General features: G+C 35.3%; 1 protein-coding gene across 2 annotated transcripts in view; it reads right to left on the bottom strand.

Annotated features, from left to right (window-relative positions):
* The window catches only part of MAN2A1 (mannosidase alpha class 2A member 1), a 114606-nt gene that overhangs the window by 32688 nt on the left and 60129 nt on the right, over window positions 1-21789 (bottom strand). For both annotated transcript variants that reach the window (XM_065744240.1, XM_065744241.1), the window contains 3 exons: window positions 3972-4137; window positions 3119-3355; window positions 2881-3003 (listed from right to left, as the gene is read on the bottom strand). In XM_065744240.1, coding sequence (XP_065600312.1) covers window positions 2881-3003; window positions 3119-3355; window positions 3972-4137 — 526 coding nt within the window. The remainder of the gene's footprint in view (window positions 1-2880; window positions 3004-3118; window positions 3356-3971; window positions 4138-21789) is intronic.

The following is a 21789-nucleotide window of genomic DNA, read 5'->3' as shown; positions in this document are numbered from 1 at the left end:
TATCAGGCAAGTGAAAACAGGGAAAACATCCAGCAACAAAATCCTCCCTTGAAGAATAGGCCTCTGCCTGTTTGAGAGGGAAGATCTGAAGAAGGGTACAGAAGGATATTCTAAATGGACAGTCCTTCCATTTGCACAGCAGAACAACCTAATCTGGTTAATAAAAATGCAGAAAGCTACTGTCATCTTTTCCTTGAGCTTCAAGGCTAAGCAGTTAAGATAATGCAGATTCATCTTATCTGACAACTAAAAGCAACAGATAGGCATGACAGACATAAAAAGGGATTGGTCATTTAAAAGCAAAAAGTGTTTTTGTTTTTTTAAACTAGTAGCAGCATCTGCTGCAAAAGATATAGAATATAATTAAGAAATCACGTCTACATCTAGTATTATAAATTCTGAAAGTATGTAAGTACACACGGTATATATGTGTGTGTATAGGCACATCTGCACGAGAGAGCATTACTTTGGGCATATCTAAGAAGTCTATTTTATTGAAAAATTATTCTGTAAAGCAAGAAGAAGAACCACTCGCATTGATCCCACAGACAGCTAGTATCTGACACCAAGAAAAACTGCTTTGTTTTATTCCTTACTGATACTGACCACAGCTTGTGAGTAGGTCATCATAAACTGACCTGGCTTAAATACGTAAAACAAAATACAATGAACTAGTTCGGCCTGTTTACAGAATAGTGTTTCTCCCCAGATAAAACAGACTTACAGAGCTCATCATCTTTCACAAAATGACAAAAGAAAAAACATGTTTTCAATTCATAACAGGATGCATTACTGTGTATTTGTTGTGATGTGTCCTCTCTTCCAAATCCTGATAATATGTTGGGGATCAGGTGAATCCTCAGTGAATTTGCCAATGACACCAAGTTGGACAGGACTGTTCACCTGTTTGAGGGTAGAAAGGCTCTACAGAGGGATGTGGATAAGCTAAGGTTAATGAATTGTGTCCAATTGTACAGCATTCAACAAGGCTAAATGCTGTGTGATGAACCTGGCTGTCAGTCTTTGGTCAGGTGATAAGGAATAGGACTGAACGAAATGGCCTCAGGCTGCATCACAGAAAGTTTCAATTGGATATCAGGATGAATTTTGTCACAGAGTAAGTGCTTAGGCACTAGGAGAGGCTGCCCAGGGAAGTGGTGGAGCTGTCACTCTTGAATGTATTTAAAAGACATGTGAATGCAGCACTCAGGGACATGCTTCAGCATGGATTCAGTGGATTTGTGATGTTAGGTGGCTGACTGGATCTGATGATCTTATGGGCCTTTTCCATAAATCAGTGATTTTATGATATACTTACTCTTTGCAAAAAATTTTTTAAAACAAGGGAAAAAATTGGAAAATATCACCTACCCAAAGTCAAGAAAACTGCTTATATGTCATCCTTCTGCCACTTCTCACAAGGACTTAGAAAGTACTAGTTAATCCACCTTGCACTGAGAATCCTGAACAGATGGGATTTCTTTTAAGAAAGCAAGCATTAGCTGATGATGTTTTAAAAACTACTACAAAATTGCACTGTTATTCCCAGTGGGATAATCTAATTAATGCAATTAAAATTCTAACCAAATGATCCTGCTTTTACATGGATGAAATAGAATTTTTTCAAGTATTGTAACAAAAACTTACAAAATTTGAAATACCACACTCAACTATTCCACTGTTAATGAAAATCCACTGTTCATGCTATTTTCTACTCGCACTTGCCCTCATGTAATACAATGCTTTACTGATGACTGTTTTTAAACAAAAGGCAAAAGTAGCATGTAAAATTAAATCAGTTAAGAGTTTGATGAAAAAAAAAAGTATTTTTTACATATTGTTCAGGTATTTACTAACCAAAATCTGACAGCTGGAATTTAAGACTGAGAACAGTTGAATGTAACTGATGCAAACAATTAGGTAAACCTAAACTGCCAACCAACAGATGTCAAACGAACGTTTCCAGGAGAGACTGCTGAGAGAAAAAGAAATGATCCCGTCCATTTCTGGACTGATACATGCACAAAATAGTAGAATGGTTACCCTTGTTTATTTCTTATAGGGGCCAACTCAAATCTAAGTTTTTTTAATACATTTAACTTTAACCTCCCCAGAAGATGTGCAGAGAACATACAATGCAATCTACCAAGCTTCTTACAACTCGTCATTATTTCTATCATTTATTTTCTGAAATATCACCATTCCCATTTCAAAAGTGGATTTCTTTTGGTTATAGAAAGTCAGTTCAAAAACACTAATTTCTGAATTTCCAATTATAAAACCAGTAGTACTGTGTTGCCTTACAATAATTATGCAGTTAAAATAGTGACAAGCAGCTAGGCACTTTAACCAGAACAGAAGCTTGGTTTGCTACTCTCAGTGTATATTCACCACCTGGGACTCTACATCTTAACTACTGTGTTAAGCTACATGCAGAAATCTCAGTTAAAAAGTACTACACTCCGAACTGGAAGCTCCTCAATCATAAGCAAGAAATTGGGAGAGTCAGAAAAGTGCAGAAAATGATCAGTCAGTATCTCCTACAAATTTAATCATAAGAAGTGAAAGTGATCTTACAGACTGTGAATAGTCACACCCCGCTGAATGTCTTGTAAAGGCTAGCATCTTAAATTCCCTAGTGAATCAAATACTTTACATATTTTTGCACTTTGAAATTAATGCCTTCTTTCCTTTTGTTTTTAAATCCAAATCCAAGACTATGGAGAATAAAGTTGTACCAATAATTTCACTAACTGATATGATTATGTACAGTCACACGTGTGTATCTCAATGCTAGCAAAAACTATTTCTCTAAGTTGTATTTGCAGAAGGCTTCAAATTACTACAAGGTTAGAATCTATGTGCAAAGAGAAGTTTTACCTTGGCATCTCCATCTGGTAAGAAGAGATAAGCTCCACTCTTATCGCGATTACTGGTAGTTCCATACCAAGCAAATTCCACCTTCATTTGATGATTTTTACCATCTTCCTTTGTATTTATTTTCTAAGGACAAAGAATCATGATTGAAATAGTTCGGCAGAGCGAGGTTTCCACAAAAAAGAACAGAAATTCTTCTAAAGGTAACATATACAGTGTTTTGAACTGTAGTGCAACATACCTCCAGTAATCCAGACATTCCAGAAAACCACAGTTTCATGTAAGAATTTTCTAAAATTATATTGTCCACAGAATTTGGCATCTCTTTTATCTTGAAAAATCTGTCTGGTTTTTCCTGCACGCTATCCTTTCCACTCATATATATATTATAGTCTGCTAAAACTGCTTCTGAACTTGGAACTTCCAAAAGCTGGTAAACTCCAAGTCCCAAAGGTGGTAGATGTGCCAAGAAAGAGATCTGGTGGGAACAAAGAGGAGCCATTACTAGAAACATGAAAACAACAACTTTTTATAGTAAAGACATGCTCAAAATGACTTCTCCTGCAACAAGAATGCGAAATTGTAACTGGCATTCCAAAATTAAAACATGAAGAATCATAAAACAAAGATCCGTATCACTGACTTGCTTAGCATCAAAAACACTTACATAATGCAATGGTTTTGAATATGTGATGTATAGTTCTAAGTAAATATGCTATTTATTACAGATATGTTTCATATCAACTGATTATGAACCCTACATATAACCAAAGATGCAGCTAAAAATCCACAGATTTGAACAGAAAATTAAAGAGATTGTATTATGTTTTGTTTCTATTTGTTTAGGAGTAGAAAGTCACCCATACAGAATAAGAATAGTCAAAGCTAATGCTTTCAAAACAATTTGTTTAGAATTTGAGTTACAGATGTCTAATTTTATTTTTTTATTTAGCCTCTCCAATTACCAAATACCATTATTTGCCAATAATTAATCTTGTCAGAGACCAACTGAGAAAAAGAAAAATTGAATTATCTTTGGTCTGTTTTAGCAGTGAAAAGTGTGACTTGAAAGTGTTTTACTTAAAGCAGCATACCTGATATGCTTCATGTGATACTGTAGTTGCTCCATCCCAAACAGCACTAATCTGGACAGTAACAGCTTTTCCCAAAGGTGATAATAATTTAACTCTGGGTGAATTCACAAGGATCGAAACCACTGAAAACCTCTCTTGTTCAGTAGGATTATGTATCAAAAGATACCTGCAAAAGTAAATTTGTCAAATTATCTGTTGGCAAATAAGCTTCCTCCTTCAGGTTTAATACTGCTGCACATAAATTTTACATACAGAGGTTCAAAACAGTATTAGAACAACAGGTACATATCACAACAAATAAATATGCAAAACAACCAGGAAACAATGGATCTTTAACATCAATTCTTCAAAGGTTTTTTCTTAATTTTGAAAACACTATACAGCCAAATTAGGTGACTTTCACATCTTTACTTCTTTCTATAAATGCTGGTAAATATTAACATTTAGGTTATTTCAAGTGGATTTTTCAGACTGAAATGTTAAAATCTTAGCTACAGTTGCTTTCCCTTGAACACAGCTTCACTGATAATGGATGTATCTGATGCATATTCCTCAAGGAAGTTAGTTTATCTTTGGTATATGGGAAAGCTCATAATAATTTAAATTATAATTTACCAAAATTCCCTTTAAAAATTGACTCTGTACACCATGAAATAGTTCCAAACCTCAAACCTGCCCATAGCAGAGCACTGTAATTAGATGATCTTTAAGGTCCCTTTCAACTTAAGCCACTGTACAATTCTACAAAATCTTGTTAGGTGAGTAAGAACAGAAAATTTTATGTAAGCTTAGGCCTGCTCCTCCATTTTGGTTCACCGTTCATGTCATTAATCAAAATAATTTAATTTGAAACTGCAAAGAGCAATTGTAACAACTTCTTTTCTTACAGTTTCACATGTACACACTGAAAAATGAAATGGCACCAGGACATTTCTGCCTCACACATCTGAAGGATTACCAACCTCCAAGAGCACACAGTTTACAACTTCTCCCTGTTTCTCTGCTCATTTCTGTTCGTTGTCTTTGACAATGAAAAACATTCATGCCAAAATTTATAATTTCTTCTTCAATGCATATGAGAACCAATACACTATCTTCGACCTTCTTGACATTCTCAAACAAAGTTTACTTCTTCATGAAATCTTTCACTGGGTTACACAATACTTCCCTCATAACAATATTGTCCTCCCTTCAGGATTTCTGGAGTAGAATCTCCCTTTTCCTTCTGCCATATTATATAGAAATTTCTCAGGATTTTGTGGGTGGCTTTCTTCCTTTTCCTGTCATATTTCAACTCCAAATTCAACAACCATCTTGAAACTTTAACATCTGAGGAAAAGTTACTTATATATAGCTAAATCCTTTAAACCATTTTATTTCCTGCCTGAATCAACTGAAGGGGCACAAGCAACACAGGAGAGTGAGGTCTCCTGGCAAATGTGATGTACTTTCAGTGAAGTTGGGCAAGCAGTGGACAGAGAAAAACCAAGATAATCCACTGGACATAGAGAAATAGGAAGATTTCCAGACTGAGAGACGGCAGCAAACTGCTAAGAGTTAACAAGGAAGCACAAATTTTAACTTCTCATTTTGAGAGAAACTTTTTATACACAATCTTCACCAAAAGTTAATCCACCATTAAACTATGGATGCAATACACTTTACAATGCTAAATCTCATCCTCTCTCCTTCCATCCTGCACTTTCATTTTTATTTATTATATTACTCTAATCTTAAGATGCTTGCTCTACTGATACTGAGAATCTTTATGAACCCTAATAAGGCTACCATTTCCTGCTTTGCACTGGCTCCCCCCTTTCATTTGCACCAAACTCTGGCTCTTGTTTCCAATCTAACCACTCAATAATACCACCCTATTAACTCACAATCAGAAGGAAAGGACAACTTCAACATCTCAGTAGTTGAATAAACAAAAAACAGAGGCTCGATTAGTTTTTTTTTTTTTTGTATTAAGATGCTTCAAATAACCAGGTATAAATAGAATGCCATAAACAAACAAACAAAAAAGTAGAAAGATCTCCAATTCCTTACTTGAATCTTCGGGTACTGAATTATTGTAAAACTACTACTGCTGTCCATACAAAATATTTTCTTTGCCTCTAGCCATGGTAAGCTGCCAGCTAACACAAAAGCACACTGGGCACATCTTTGGTCCAATTTCATGTCAAGGACTCCCAGAAAAAGAGACAGCAGTTAATATTACTCTAGGTAAGCTTTCAATTTCCTTAACAACTTCTGTAATAGCCTTCTCTAGAATTTGGTAGGTTATTATTACAGTCTTGCTTCACTGAAAATTTTAAACTTTAACATTATTTTTATAATGGTTGTAAAATTAAAAGCAATCTAAAACAAAACTATGCTCAGTTTAAATGTCCTAGATTTAAGAAGACCAAAGAAGATTTTAAAAACCAAACAAACAACAGCCATCCTGGACAGATTAGTGAAGTATTTCTTTAAGTACTTCTCATATACTGTGACAGAAGAGTGTAAAAATTGTCATTAACAATGCAGATCTAAAAGATGATGCAGCACAAAAGCTCACAGTATATCATCATTCTCACCTATCAGAACATTCCAGAAATAATCTTTCTATACGTAGGAAAACCTGTAAATAAAATACTAACTTAAACTGACATTTCATTTTCAGTAATACTGTATGACCACATTAAACACAAATTATCCACTACATAAATAGGATTATCATGTGAAAATATTCCCCACAATTTCCCATATCAAAAGCCCCAGATCTTAACAACCGGCATATAATAATTGCATTTCATCTGACTACATATATTGTTAGATACTTGAATACAAAAACCTCTAGGGTCAAGTTACTTATGTTTTGTACCTTCTTGAATCAATGTATTTTAACTGTGTTATGTACGTGTAAACTGACACAGCCAAAAAAGGTTGTAATGGTAGGACAGACATTCAGTAGCAGAGATACAGGAAACTTGTCAGAATTACATTATTTATTTATTTATTTATTTTCAGGAAGACCGAACTATTTATACTCAGTAAGATATAAATATTATGCACATGCAAAAGCACTGACTCATATAAAAAACAGTCCACTGCAACTATTTTCAATTCTATATGAAACAGTAAAGCTACATGTTTCACTTAAGCTGTGCCACTGAGGAGTAAGTTACCCACAAATGCAGCGCACAACTGCTTAATACATTATGGTTACATTACTTAGAGAAACAATATGACAGTATGTGAAGGTTTTCTATTCCAGATTTGAGGGCAAGAATGAGATTTTCCAAGGCAGCAAGCTATTGTTCAGGATACTGGTCTTTGGAAACGGCACCAAAAAAACTAACAAAGCTCCTATTTTTCATCAAAATAAAGGGTGGATATCGGGAAAGAGATTTTTTGGCTTCACCAAGGGCAGATCTTGCCTGAACAATCTGATGGCCTTCTGTGACAGAATCAGTATACAGGGGGAAGGGCAACAAGATGTCATCTACCTGGACTTCTGCAAACTCTTTGACATGGCTCCTTACCACATCTTTCTCTCTAAATTGAAGAGGTAAAGATTTCAAAGGCATACTGTTTGACAGATTAAGAATTGGTTGGCTGGTTGCAGCCAAAAGGTTGCCATCAATGGTTCTCTGACTGGGTGGAGGCCAGCCACAAGTGGTGTCCCCAAAGGGTCAGTCTTAGGACCAGTATTCTTCAACATCTTTATCAATGACATCGATGATGGAATCAAGTGCACTCTCAGCACGTTTGCAGACAACACTAAGCTGATCGATGAAGTTAATAAATTGGAAGGAAGGGAAGTCATACAGAGGGACCTGGACAGGCTGGAGAAGCGAAGATAAAATGCACAGTGTTGTGCAAACACAATCCCAGGTATTTATACAGACTGGGGGGAAGAGAAGAACACCTGGAGAGCAGCCGTGTAGGGAAGGACTTGGGCATCCTGGTAGATGAGAAGCTGAACATGACCCAGCAGTGTGCAACTGCAGCATAGAAGGCCAACTATATCCTGGGCTGCATTAAAAAAGTGGTGGCCAGCAGGGAGAGGGAGGTCATTCTTCTCCTCTAGTTGACTCCTATGTGGCCACCATCTGAAGTACTGTGTCCAGGCCTGGTGCACTAGAAAGATGCTGTGCTTTTGGATGGGTCCAGAGGAGGGCCACTACAATGGTCAGAGGGCTGGAGCGCCTCTCCTATGAGGAAAGGTTGAACGAACAGAGCTTGATTAGCTTGGAGAGGCTCTGGGGGAAACTTCATGATGGCCCTCCAGTACTTGAAGGAAGCATATAAACAGGAGAGGGAAGAACTGTTTACATGGTTTGAATGTGAAAGGACAAAGGGGAATGTTTTTAAACTAAGACAGTAGATTTACGTTAGATGTTAGGAGGAAGTTTTTCAGAGGGTGGAACAGGCTACTCAGAGAGGTTGTGCACGCCCCAACTCTGCAGGCATTCAAGGCAAGGCTGGATGTGGCTCTGGGCAGCCTGCTCTAGTGGCTGGCAACCCTGCCCACAGCAGGGGGGTTGAAATTAGATGATCTTCAAGGTCTTTTTCAACCCAGGACATTCTATCATTCTATGATTTTTTTAATGCCTACTGAAAAAATTCAGAGGAAAAAAATCTACTTCAAGAGACACAATTATGGCTACAGCGATAACCAGAATTTCTTTCATTTATTCCAGAAGTAAAAGAACTCAAAAGCTATTAAAAAATAAATCATGTACCTTTTTACAAATACAACCATGGCCAACTGTTTCACACAAAGACCACATATTCCATCTGTGCATCAGGAGCAGGAATAAACTGCTCTCAACTTACTCATTCTCAAAAATAAGAAACAGATGCAGACCTGAGCTCTTAATCCTTAATTGGATGCATCTATGATGTACAAACATTTACAAAAAGCAAATTCTGCCACCTGCCTATCAGACAAATGGGGAAGATTCACCATGAATTGTTTGATCCTATATTTACCTGAGCCCCTGAAATCCAGAGTGAATATCTTTTACTCATATATGCAAGATGATTTTTCCTAGATAACGTACCATATGGCATTAATAAACTCATGTACATTCAAGTGTCAAAGAATATTTTGACTAGTTTATTCTGAACTAAAAATGAAATTTGCTGTGGAAAACTTTCACAGCCATAGCCAACTCCAATTCTTTCCTTCACATACTTAAATATATTATCAAGAAGTACATGTAAAAGAATTCAGCTATATTCATAGGAAAAATGGAAAACAGATTTAGATTTCTTAACTTCAATCTTAGCCTTCTAATTTTCACTTTTAAACGAAGAATTTATTGTATTTCAAGACATCAGTAATTTGTTTCACTAATGTGCATAAACGTGTTTACACACACACACACACACGTCAAAACATACAGATATTCACTGGTAAAACTTTCAACAATTACCATTCATTTAATGCTGCCTTCATAAGCGATGCCTGCAACTGATGTGAGAAATCAGAATTAATATTAAAAGACTGGAAGGGTAGGGAGAAAGCACTATTTCAACAACCACCTCTCCAAGACACTACAATGTACAACAGTTTAGAATATCAGCTTGCACTGATATTATATAATACTATAGTAGTATATAACTATACTCAGTTACAAAAATTTACTTTGAAAAATCTGCAAATACTGTAAATACTTCAGTTAATACTCTGATCAATTCTACTAAAGTGTCTGATAAGTCTTCATATACAAATTAGAGTATTACTCATGAAAACACACTGGATTGACTTCACTGAGTGCATATGCTCAACTTCAGTGCAAAACTGTATGAACAGAACCACTAAAGCTTGTTAGTGCCATTAAGTGATGAAAAAAAAACAACAACAGAACTGCTAAAAGTACATCCAAAATTGAGAAAAGATGCAACCCAAGAAGGCAAATAGACTACTATATAACTAATCTTGCACTGAAGAATGAAAAAGAATGAACAGAAGCATCTAAATTATGTTAAGTTCTCCTGGTTAATGGGGAAAGGGGGAGAGAGCATAGGGTGAAAATTATGAAGCCACATTTAAATGCTTGAAGTACTAAAAATTGATTGAATCATATGTTAAAGCTCAGAAAAATCACCAGAAGGAGTGCTGGTTAGAGACCAGAATTCATCTAGGAAGGTATTTGGAGATCTTGGCAGTTGGGTAGTCCTTCAACAAAGTCATCTCAATGGAACGGTAAAACACTGAAAACTGCCCAGGCAGCAAATTAAGGCCAGAAGAGAATCAAAACTGTTCTGTATTGGAAAAACATGAAAGAAAGGATTTCTTCGAGGTGAGTCAATCCAGTAACCTTGTCTAGAGTGAACACTGGTAAGGCATAAGGGAGAAATGAACTGGGAATTAGTACTGAAATTGTGCAAGGCACCATCTGCCATCGTAGCTGCCAGAAACACAGTGAAATGTGACTTTGTTGAAAGCTAAAAAATTAAGTATATATATATATATATATACACACTTTATATATACATATATATATACTTATATATATATATGATATAATAAAGCATAAGAATGAATCCTCAAAAAAATTACACAGTCCATTTTTTCAGTGACAATGGTCAAGTTTGTCTACTTAAAATTCTGCACGTTGTATGATTTCTCCTTAAAAAACAAAAAGGCTTCAACAATTTTTGCACAGAAGTGCAAGAAAACATATTATAGGTATTTATTTTCCTCAGATTTTTAATATAGCATGAAACCCAAAAAGGATTCTTACGTTACTTTAAAAAAATCAAACTTTCTCTTCGTTTTAAAAAAGACATGGAAAACAATTTTGGAAAAAATAAGAACAATTCCTCTCTTTAAAAACTAAGGATCACTGAGTATCTACGCTGGACAAAAAATAAAAAAACTAAATAGCACTTACTGAGTTACTTAGTTCTGTTCACAATTCTTATTGTTTTATACATGAGAATCAAGACCTCATTAGTCAAAATTATACTAAAGCAATTTTTCAATTACAGGTTACTTGGTTACTTCATCACTCTTTTTTCCAGAGCTGCTCCATTTTGCATGCATTTCTGCTATGAAGTAATTAAGATGGAAAAATAATTATTTCAAAAAGATTTTTTTTTCCTATAACTCCAGCAGTTTTGAAGAGTATTATATATTTTACAGCATTTTAGGATACTTTTTAGCCCTAATCAAAACTTATTTAACAAATAAAGTGAGGTAACAAAGCTTTGGACGAAATCATTCAAAATCTCATGTATTAAAATCATGTGCCTAGTCCAGTTTCAGAAGTTATTTATTCATTCTTATTTCAAAAACTTTTACTCTGCAGGTATTATTTAAAATTAACTATCAAAAAATCTTTTCCTTCCTAATTTATACTCAGAAATGAAATTAAAAAAAAAAAACAGTAATACCCATGTTAAGAATAACAATATCAGAACACTGTTTCCATGTTGATTTTCCTTTTTTCATTTTTCTTCACACAAGGGAAAAATAAAAAACATTTCCATGTCAAGCTATGCCAGCTTAACTACAGAAATCTGATGTTAATTGATTTAGGATATTTCCTTCATAAATACAACAGGATATGTACATAAAATTATGGTAGATATGCAACATATACAAGTGGGGAGGTGTAAAATAACAATCCAGAATTTTCCACTGTTAGGAAATATTGCATTCCCAGGAAGCAACTGATATTGCTGATAACATTGGTTACTGTTCAGCTGATCAAAAACCTATCTATCCATAGTAAAAAATAAATGTATAACTCTGGAAACATTTAAGATGCCATACAGTTACTCAGGCACCTCTTTCTGGAGAAGAAGCCAAAGAAACACTTCCTTTAAATCAGATATCTGTCAAGTGACAAAATGAAGTTTGTCAGAAAGAGCAAATAGTTCTCAAGGAAACATCAGTTAGCATTTGGTACCACTAAAATTTCTTGCATTCTGCCACTTCTCTGGCTATTCTGGTTGATATAAGACTGCTTGTACAGCAGAGCTTAATGATATTATTGCACAGAGGTTACTGCAAAATAGGATGTTTTGCTGCAACTCTGAAGAGTAACTTCAAGAGAAAGAAGACAAATCTATTAATAAAACCAGAATCACAGAATGACTTGGGTTGGAAGGGACCTCACAGATCATCAGGTTTCAACCGCCCTGCCACAAGCAAGGTCACTAACCTCCAGATCTGGTACTGGACCAGGTTGCCCAGGGCCTCATCCAATCTGGTCTTGAACACCTTCATGAACGGAGCATCCAAAACTCCTCTGGACAACCTGTTCCAGTACCTCACCACCTCTCTCTGTAAAGAACTTCCCCCTGACATCCAACCTAAATCCTCTATCCCTGAGCTTAAAACCATTTCCCCTTGTCCTATGACTATCCACCTGAGTAAAAAGTTGATTCCCCTCCTTCTTATAATTCCCTCTTTAAGTACTGGAAAGGCTGTAATGAGCTCTCCTCACAGCCTTCTCTTCTCCAGGCTGAACAAGCCCAGCTCCCTCAGCCTGTCTTCATAGGGGAGGTGCTCCAGCCCTCTGATCATCTTTGGGGCCCTCCTCTGCACCTTCTTCAGCAGCTCCCTATCTTTTCTGTACTGGGGGCCCCAGATCTGGACTACAGATGGGGATTCACAAAGGCAGAACAAAGAGGGACAATCACCTCCCTGTCCCCCCTGGCCACCCATCTTGTGATGGAGCCCAGGATATCACTGGCCTGAAGTTTGCTTCAGTGTGACCTCTTAAAAGAAGAATTCAGCAAAACCACATTCAAGAAATGCTGCAGCTACTACTCCAGAAGATGTCCAAATCTGTCTATACTGAGCAGCAGGTCAAGCACCCATTTTGGTGATATACATTCATGGCTTTCATTACTTCAAATTAAATAACATTTCTTCCTATCATCCCTTCCTTTCTTCCAATGCAATCATAACATAACTGCTAGTATTTCTAACAATCCTCTAAGTAAAGTCTCATGTTTCCAATTATTAGCTTGTTGAAGCTGAACAGACTATAGTCATACAGCACTTTCTATGGTTTCTTGAACTTGTTACTTTTTTTTCTGCTAAGCATCCCCACACATCCATTTCTTCATGTTTTCCAAAACTAGATACCTCATTCTTGCTGAAACCTTCATCATTCTAACACTGTATTTCAGTTTTATTTTACACATTTTATTTTACACATATATTTGTTGATGAATCATCCAAAGGTAAAATGGCCTTTGACACCATACAAATACTGCTCTTTGAATCTGTTATATTCTTTAACGTCTAGTCCCCTTCTGCTTCCTTAACAGCTAGTTGGTTAGTCTACATTATTTCTGCATGTGACATGTACTTCCATTTATCTATTTTATTCTACTAAACTGTTTCCAGTTTAAGAAAGTTTCAAAATCCAATTGTATATAGATTCTTCCCAGCATGACTTAGATTTTATACTCCACTGAAATTCTATTTTATTAGCATACAATGGATATAAATAGAACGCATTTTGTGATTTTATGGTCTGAACAAAATAATTCATTTCTTGTTAGTTCTGGCCTCACTTTTCAAACAGACAAAAAAAAATTAAAAAAAAACTTCCACCCTCTTCTGATGGAAGATGAAGTATATAACTCAAACATACACGAATATGAGTGATCTGATAAGTTAAGTGAACAGATTTACCACACACTGCCAGAGAAAATACAAGTTCTTCCACAAAAGAGATTCTGATAGCTTCTCAAGTGACTTTTTAATCACTGAAGCTGGCAAAGGATCCAGCAAACAACACTTACAAGTACAGCTTAAATATGGGAATATGGGTTACTTAGTCCAGAGAAGGGGAGTACAACTACCTGAAAGGAGGTTAGAGCAAGGTTGGGAAAAGAGATAGACCTCTAACAACAAACAATAGGACTCAACAAGAAATGTCTTCAAGATGCAACAGGAGAGGTTTAATTAGATGACAGGAAAAAAATAATTATTCGCTGAAATGGTTGTGAAGCCTTGGGACAGGCTGCCCAGAGTAATAGTTGAGAAAAACAGCTGAGAATCCCAGAATGCATTCCAAAGATACGCAGATGTGGGTCTCAGGAACATGGTTTAGTGGCAGAGTTGGAGTGTTAAATCACTTTAACAGCTGGACTGGATTCTAGGGGACTTACTCAACCCAAATGAATTTATGACTATATATGTATAAGGATATTTACTGGTTTACTTAACTAGATATACCTAATAATGCTCTGTATCACACCCATCCGTGTTTCCTGTAAACTTAAGATTCTGAATTTTAGACTATCAATATTATTACAAATGTAACAAAAATGAATTCATATCTCAGCTATAATTCCTATAATTCAATGAAATTCTTAAAGAATTTATGGGATATCTACAACAAGCTATCCAATACAAACAGATATTAAGATTTTTCTCTTTCTAAAGTGAAACATCTGTTTTACATTAATGAAGACCTAGTAGGAACTTGAAATTACAGGCATACAATTGAATTTGTTATTCTCAAAAGGTGTAAAAACAAGTGAAATTAGAATCCATAATTCATAAGTCAACTTTTCATTACAGAATGAAACTGGTGACACAAAGAGATACCATCAGTAAATTAAGTAATGTCACAATAATGCGGTGAATCAGCTAATGCAAAACAGGATTATACTATGATTACAGCCTCTCCTTAAAATGCTGTTAAATGCTTATTTTAGAAATAAAGCTATCATGTTAAAATTACAAATTCCTTGTAAAAGCCGTAAAGACCGACAGTTCTGATTAACATACAAATAATTAAAAACAGTGATTCTTTGTTTAATAAAAGATTCCAGGATTCTTAATACTGGTATTTCAGAATTCTGAATTACTCCATTAATGTCTTCTTAATGACAAAACAAAAGTCGTTTCTACAGTCATTAACAAAGGTAAGAGAACTCACACCCCTACCAATTCTTCCTGCAACTATACAGATTTGTATTTGTTATATCCACGGCTCATGCAAAAAGCAGAAAATGAAGTATGCTACAAGTATTTAATACTCCTACTCTTACAGAGAACACAGCCTTTCTAAAGGATGAACTACTGGACACCCTCAAGTAAACAGCACTTACAATAAACAGAGACAACAGCACGGTAAGAACTATAAAATTTGAGAACACACACACACACAAAACCAACATCAACCTAAGACAAGACTTGTAAAATGTTATGTACCTATTACATATGCCAGATACACATATTTCCTGTGACTTGGATGGATTCTAGTGGCACACATTACTTAATTTGGAGCACAAGACTACTCTCCAATTAAGGATAAAAGGACCAAGTCCAAAGGCACTATTTTAAATTTTTCTTTTACCACAAAGTTGTGAGGTCTGAAGTCCAAGATGGGCTTGAAGCCCCCTGACTTTTTCAGGATCAGGAAGTGCCTTCACTAAAATCCTTTCCTTGTTCTTCTTGTAGTGTAGGCTTTATAAATCTGCATTTAAAAGGGAAAAAAAATCTGGTTCAGAAGAACAGAAAGACTGAAATTATGCCATATCACTTCAGATTGTGCCTTGACAGATTTGGACTAACTATAGTATTGCCTCAAAGTAACTCCAATAAGAAGACTGAAGGGGCCAGAGCCTGGGAGAAAAAAAAAAATAATAATAATACACAAGTATTCTAACCATCAGAAAAAGCGTGGCTTTTGTTTCCAAAACCTCTACAACAAGTACGTGCATACAATCCAGTCTTTCACTAACACTCAGTTCTTTACCAGCATATTCCTTCGTAGTGATCACTGGTTATTTACTCATTTTTGGTGGTTTTTTTTTTTTTTTTCTTTTTTAAACGGAAAATCACAGGTCTTTTGTTGTTGCATTGTTTCATTTTTTTAAAGCAACTTCAGCATCAAATACAATTATCTGACAAAGATAACTTCACACTACCACTACAACCCAAACAAAATTGCTGAAATGCTGTACATCACACTGAAAATAGCAGAACTTGGGTAGTTTTGAGAAACAGCAAAGATAAAATAATACAGTGTATTATTTCAAAATGTATTATTATTATGTATTATTTCAAAAGACAGTAAACAAAATTACTCATTGGTTTTTCAACAGTAAGAAACTGAAATGCAATGAAAAACTGATGACTGAATGCTTGAAACATAATTCCTAGAGCATGAATTCAGAGACGTGACAGTCAAAACTGTTTGGAAAAATAAATATCAACTCCACAGAAAGCTTCCAACTGTAAACAACTGCAAATAAGAGCTGCCTTTTTTTCTCAATAAATAGAAAAAATTTTCAACGATTCATAAAATGAATCATAGTTCTCAGTTTTTATGATCTGTGCCTCAAAGCAGATCCTCATCCCTTAGCTTACTTATTTTGCTCTCAGAGTTCCCAAATGAAACTTCTAATTAAGTGACACTGCTGTTCCAGGTGCTGGTTCCCAGAAGCCTACTTATAATCCACACAAACAGTAGAAAACTCAATACAATAAAAATTGAAATATCTGAGATACCACTGTGATGTTAAAGGAGTGGGAGTTAATGTGCTGTTAACTCTTCCACACATTTCATCCCCTCACCTAGCTGACTGCCAAGAAGAATTTGCCCTTTTTAGTCACGAAGACTGCTGCATAGCCATATTCCACCCACGAAGCACAGTGATGTAATCTACTTTTTCTTTTAGCTATTTCAAAAGCACTGCTTCTATTAGAATGATTTTTTTCCTAAATATTTATTTCATGTTGATATCAACTGATGCTTCTGACTCAGACAGCAGTCACAGGGTAAGTCAAAACAAATTCCTACCTGCTTTTGTATCAGGTTGGTGTTAATAAGAATCTAAACATCTGATTTAGGCAAAATTATCTTGAGTTTTTAATAGATAGAACCTGTTAATGGTAATTACAGGTCACCTGAAATCTAGCAAACTGCTAAGCCATAGCTGAACGCTGAGATTAACACCTGAATATATTTAAAAAAATAATTAGGCTGTATTCAGCTTAAGCAGACATGGACTTAGAAACTAAAAATATATCTCCTTGCACATTATCTCAAATGATCTTCTTAGCGTAACAGTGCAAGTAGTCCAGAAGCTAGAACACAAAAAGCTTAATTAAGAGCTCTTAACAGAATAAAGCTGTCTTAAGGCTTCATTAGATGATCATTCATCCTATCAGCCTCCCTCACAGTTAATAACACAAATTACAATGAAAATGTAACCTTGCGCACACTGCTACCACTACTTCATCCAAGATAAAGTGAAAAGGGTACTGTTTTCCATGAGGAAGAATGCTTATTAACAACATACAAAACTCTCACAAATATTTTTCCTTTTTATGCAACTGTATTCTTTCTCGTTTTCCTTAAAGATTTCCCACTCCATCATTGGTTATTCTAAAAATTCTTGTCTCAACTATCTTTCCACCTCCCACTGAATGTTTCAATACTTACTAGTAATACATAGGCATGCATACATACATATATATATATATATATGTATCTTACCTCAGAACTCATGAGCACATCAAATATAATTAAAATGTATTTTATTAAAATGTCAAATGATGTCAGAACATTCTGTGTCTACGTCACAGTTTTATGATTTCTGTTAGCAGTATTCCACTTCATAACATCATGCACAGCAATGGGAGTTAAAGAGTTAATGCTCCAGTTCAGTGGATTGCCAAATTTCTGGGTACCTGGTTATCAGAAGAGAAGAACTACATACCCCAAAGGACTCTGCATTCCAATTTCTCTGCTCAGCGGGAAATATAAAACTGCACGCAAGTCCTGAGAGTCTCTTTTGCTGCTCATCCCATCAGTTCATGGTCCCCAGCCATTTCACCTTCAGCTTTAGAGTAATGCCTTTGGTTTTGGACACTCTTCTCATTTTATTTGATTTATCAACCCTAATTCCAATTATATTGTATTATATTATGTTATCTTGGATTCTGATATCTTTTTCAGTAAATTAATTTTCCTCCTCAGATTGTCGCCATTGTTATGTTTTTAGGCCCATCTCCCTAGCTTTCCCCCTTTCCCGAGGTGTGAGTCTGTGAGTTCCCCTGCCCCCCTTTAGTCACAGATCTGCACCAAATGGGCCCATAAACCACTAACCTGCCTCACTCCCCTTTTTTTTTTTCCATGCTGCTGGGCCTGTGGGCCTGCTGTCCCCCTATCATGGACAATCATGCAGTAACATACACAATGCCAAGTGAGGCCTAGTACAAGCTGTGACTTTTATACATGTATTTTTTATCATGTATTGGACACATTAATTCAGCTTCAAATCTATAGTATGACACTATGTTGAGAAAGCAGTGGATATACTTGTCATCTGAATTTATGAAGAGGCAACTAACCTGCAGAATCTTAAACTAGAATAAAAAAAAGAATGTGGATGTGACAGCGTGTACACAACTTGCATCAAAATCTTGTCAATTAAAATCTAATAGCCTAACCTGTTACCAGATACTGAAACAAGGATAATGGCACAGACTATTTAATCTTCTCAATTTGGAAGAAAAATGAACCATTCTCTCACAAACCGGATATCACTAAAATATTTGGTTCTTTATAAGACCTTTGAAGAAATCATCGTTTAAAGTATAAGAGTACAGTATATTCTATTCAGAATGAACACCCCAGGATTACCTCCTAGGTTAACCATCTTGTGCCAAACAATTATGCTAAAAAATTCAAGCTGATACAGAGAAACAATTCAGGTATTTGGAACAATTCAACTTATTGTAGAAATTGTTAATTTCAGAACAGAAGTAGTTCCATGTCTGTTTGGATATTATCTTGAGCAAGCTGTTTTCCATATGGAAGCTACAGGTTTTTGTTTTTTTTAAAAAAAAAAAAACAGAAGCTTCTCTTTCTTTACTACGTTAAATAATCACATCAAGTCTCACACGCAGAGCATGACATTAATATCACCAGCTTCAGCTTTACTCGCTTATTTGAAGCATCTAAGCTGAAGGATTCTGCCATGGATTAAATAGTATATCTCCTTTTGAAAATTGCCTCTGCTCTAGGAGAAAAATAAAAACAACAATGGGTTTAAGCTTTACTGATCTCCTTTGAATTCCTGAGAGTCTTAATTACCCTGGATTCTCTCACTCAGACATAACAAGTGGGAAAAGGAACAACATAACCAGGAAGCCTTTTCGTGAATTCCCCACAAGGAAAAAAGCTGGTGACAAATTTTGGAGAGAAGCTTTTAGCTAGCCTTGCACATTAAAAAAATTAAAATAACAGTACACACAGTTCTTTATTCTAAGAAGTAACAGAAGTCTAACTTAGCCATGGGAAGTCCACAAAATTTTAACAAAACTGAAAGACAATAAAATGGTGTAAAACCGCTAAGGATAAACTAACAAACTGTAAACTACATCAAACGCTAGATCCTTATGAAACCTCAAATCAAGCATGAGAATATCATACAGGATGAGACTGATCCTTTCAGAACACAACACAGAACCTGCAAACTTTCACATGGTTTGAAAAGCCTCAGTCAGAGTGAACTCTTAGCTTTCTGCCTCCCCTTGAACCTCCATTTTAATTCCACATTTTAATTCCATCTTCTTGCACACTCCATAATAATACGTTTACTGAATAGATGTTTTTGCTGTCCATATTCATTAAAGCAGAAAAAGCTGCCCAAAAAACACATCAGTATGCTAAGCCTGTTAAGTATTACATTGTTGAGTTCTAGCAATTCGAAGACCAATGTCACAATTAAGAAATGAACAGTGACACAGCTCTTTCAGTTACAACCACTTTCCTTCATCTTCTATTTGTATTTCTTCTTTCTTCTCTTCTTTTACTCCCTTTGTTTAAATGGAACAGTACTGAATTAACAGCATCAGCAAAGATCATTTCAGATCTATTCAATTAAATTCTCATCCAGGTAACGTTGTTCACGACGACTCAAGTAGCCACTTCACAATGAATTACATAGGTAAGGGGAATTATAGGAACATTTGCAAAATGTTATCTTCTCAATATCTAATGCTTAATGACTGCTTCAGAGTTTGTTTGGTGTGCTCTTTTCCTCCCAGTTCATTAAGTATTTGAAGAGGTTAAGTCACTAGGCTATAATTTCAGCACTCAAATGTCTAATCATAGGACAGCTTCAGTGTTCCAAAATTGCAGAGTCACAGTAAGAGTTTAAATATCCTATTTCAGTAAAATCAAAACCTTTTCTGTTTTGTTGATGACACAGACTTAGAAAAAGGTGGCAAAAGCATACTACAGACAAATGAGATGTATAGGTGAGGTGCAAAGTAACACCAAATATACTAGAAGTGATACCTTCTTGGAACTAACTCGAAAGACACTTCTCATTAACACAATTTGAAGGAACTTTGTACTAGGACAATGATTACTGAAAAACAGAATCATTTCCTCTCTTCTCTTTTTCCACGTTATCAAGTTGTACAAGCTCTCACGTGCAGTCTGTGCAACTGGTTTTCTGCATTTACTGCCGTATTTAGCTATCACAAAACAGTGTGGAGAACTGAGAAATAAATGGAAGACTGTACAAGAAAGAGGCAAAGGAAGGAATCAATTATTTTTGTGTTGAACATCAGATTTAAAATTGACATAAGACTAGTTAAAGAGATTCAAAAGAAAATATCTAACAGGCTTCCTATCAGTTGTCTATTTCTATAAAGCTATTATCTGAATCAAAATAGCGTATATCTTTATAATTTATATAATATCTTTAAAGATCTTGACATGGAAATGTAAAACTACAAAAAGCTAAATATTCAGCCAATTAAAGAAAAGCAGCACTTCATCAGTTACACTGACCTAACCTCTGTCCCCAGAAATGGTATATTATAACACAGGAAGGGAAGGAAGTTTAGAGATTTCACATTACAGACCTGCTACAATGAAGACAATAAAAATTCAAATCAGAAAATCAATTTGTCTTAGAAATTTCAACGTCTGAATTTTAAACACAGAAATCCTTAGTAATAATTTTTCAAGTTGCGTTTAGGATAGTACTGAGATAAAACAGCTCCCTAGATAAGTCACACAGATAATCATTATATTCATATATATTCAACAAAAGTTACTGCCTTAGTTAACATATCACCTTTCACAATGGTAATAGTGTCAATGCAGTTTCAGAATACAATGTGAGATATGAAACTAAGCTCATGTTTATAAAAGAAAACACCAAACACGGTTATATTCCAATAAAAAACATTAACAACAGAGAAGACATACAGTGCTGTATACTAATGTATTATTCTAAAATGTTTCAAAGCATGAAGTCATTACAAAAGGGAAGCAGGCTTTCAGGCAGCAGTAACAATATGATGTAGTCATCTCTCTCCTGTCATTTATAATTTATATAGAGAGATTAAAAATATATATATCTGCTAACCCATAGCTCTGATTACACACTGCCTGGAAGGTGAACTATATGACTTGATGGCATCTTCAGAATACCACAGTAAATAATTAGCAATACTTTTCCAACATTATCTTTTCCTTAGAAAGCTAAGTTCAGAGAATAACATTATCCTAGGAGCCTCTTACTGTTGATTTTTTAATAAAGTTTAACATGTGTATCTACTTAACATATAACTACGAATAAAAAATAAAAAAGAATTGCTTGAAATCACTGACATCGAAAAGGGAAAAAAAATTACTTAAGGATACTATGCAGAGAGAGAAGTGGCACACTGGATGCACACAGAACTACCAGGGAATAGGATCGAGGAAATTTCAACAGCTAACCCAGGCAGGGAAAGTAGAAGTGCACAAATTAAAACTCAAATGGCAAGAACAATTTATGTTACAACCTGCTTCCAGCTGAGCAGAAGTTT

The sequence above is a fragment of the Cyrtonyx montezumae genome, unplaced genomic scaffold (assembly GCF_038088225.1).
Source record: "Cyrtonyx montezumae isolate F1298 unplaced genomic scaffold, pur_monq_1.0 scaffold_30, whole genome shotgun sequence".
Classification (NCBI taxonomy): domain Eukaryota; kingdom Metazoa; phylum Chordata; class Aves; order Galliformes; family Odontophoridae; genus Cyrtonyx; species Cyrtonyx montezumae.
Note: the sequence above shows the minus strand (reverse complement) of the source record. Positions and strands in the feature narration are given on the sequence as shown.